This window comes from Oncorhynchus tshawytscha, linkage group LG06 (genome assembly GCF_018296145.1).
Source record: "Oncorhynchus tshawytscha isolate Ot180627B linkage group LG06, Otsh_v2.0, whole genome shotgun sequence".
NCBI lineage: Eukaryota > Metazoa > Chordata > Actinopteri > Salmoniformes > Salmonidae > Oncorhynchus > Oncorhynchus tshawytscha.
In genome coordinates, this window is record NC_056434.1 from 2457337 (window position 1) to 2459015 (window position 1679).

Sequence of the window (1679 nt, forward strand, 5' to 3'; positions counted from 1 at the left end):
CTCACTGTGGAAAACAACCTGTCATTAACATCCAGCCAACCACTCACTGTGGAAAACAACCTGTCATTAACATCCAGCCAACCACTCACTGTGGAAAACAACCTGTCATTAACATCCAGCCAACCACTCACTGTGGAAAACAACCTGTCATTAACATCCAGCCAACCACTCACTGTGGAAAACAACCTGTCATTCACATCTTTCTTTTCTCTTTCTTTCTTTCTTTCTTTCTTATCTTTGTCTGTCTGTCTGTCTGTCTGTCTGTCTGTCTGTCTGTCTGTCTGTCTGTCTGTCTGTCTGTCTGTCTGTCTGTCTGTCTGTCTGTCTGTCTGTCTGTCTGTCTGTCTGTCTGTCTGTCTGTCTGTCTGTCTGTCTGTCTGTCTGTCTGTCTGTCTGTCTGTCTGTCTGTCTGTCTGTCTGTCTGTCTGTCTGTCTGTCTGTCTGTCTGTCTGTCTGTCTGTCTGTCTGTCTGTCTGTCTGTCTGTCTGTCTGTCTGTCTGTCTGTCTGTCTGTCTGTCTGTCTGTCTGTCTGTCTGTCTGTCTGTCTGTCTGTCTGTCTGTCTGTCTGTCTGTCTGTCTGTCTGTCTGTCTGTCTGTCTGTCTGTCTGTCTGTCTGTCTGTCTGTCTGTCTGTCTGTCTGTCTGTCTGTCTGATAACCTCCTTCTCTCTTCTTGTTTGTTGCAGAGATCGGCAGTGGAAGTACATTGTGTGCAGAATGACCGATTTCGACTGTGAATTTGAGAATTTATAGATGTACATTCAGACCCAGTAAACAAGGCGAGAGGGCCACTGCTATTTGGCGAAGAGAGTCCCGTGTGCGACAAACTGCTGTTCTTACTACCATCGACCAAGCAGATGCTTCCCTCTACACAAACCCACAACAGATCCCCTCCCAGTTATCATTAAGTCCATTATTCACCCTTGTTAATGACATCTCACTATTTACTATTAATATTGCATTATTCCTGATTTTTGATAATCACCATACTTGTTTTATTTTTGGGATGAATGTTGTGTTAAGTTTTAGATGTCAAATTATCATCATCATTATCTTTATATCTATCATAGCACCATAGCAATATGAATAAAATGTCTGTGTACAGCACTTAGCCTACTTTTCAAAATGAAAAGAAATCAAGTAATGGGTCTACTTGTTATGCTAAATAAAAGTCCAACGGTTGAACAATAACAGTGTATCAGTTTGGGTTCAGTTGGTAGAGCACTGTTCAGTTGGTAGAGCACGGTTCAGTTGGTAGAGCATTGTTCAGTTGGTAGAGCATTGTTCAGTTGATAGAGCATTGTTCAGTTGGTAGAGCATTGTTCAGTTGGTAGAGCATTGTTCAGTTGGTAGAGCATTGTTCAGTTGGTAGAGCATTGTTCAGTTGGTAGAGCATTGTTCAGTTGGTAGAGCATTGTTCAGTTGGTAGAGCATTGTTCAGTTGGTAGAGCCTGGTTCAATTGCAACACCAGGGTTGTGGGTTTGATTCCTATGGGGGGACCCCATGCATTCCCTACTGTAAGTCGCTCTGGATAAGAGTGTCTGCTAAGTGTACAATACTTCGGGAAGTATTCAGACCCCTCAACTTTTCCCACATTTTGTTACGTTACAGCCTTATTCTAAAATTGATTTAAATACATGTTTTTCCTCAGCAATCTACACACAATACTCCATAATTACA

At 42.3% G+C, this 1679-nt stretch overlaps 1 protein-coding gene across 1 annotated transcript in view; it reads left to right on the plus strand.

Moving 5' to 3' along the window:
- Positions 1-1189, plus strand: part of dpt (dermatopontin) — a 21163-nt gene extending 19974 nt beyond the window's left edge. Inside the window, exon 4 of the mRNA XM_042322830.1 lies at positions 685-1189. Coding sequence (XP_042178764.1) covers positions 685-751 — 67 coding nt within the window. The 3' untranslated portion in view covers positions 752-1189. The remainder of the gene's footprint in view (positions 1-684) is intronic.
- Positions 1190-1679: the final 490 nt, after the last annotated feature.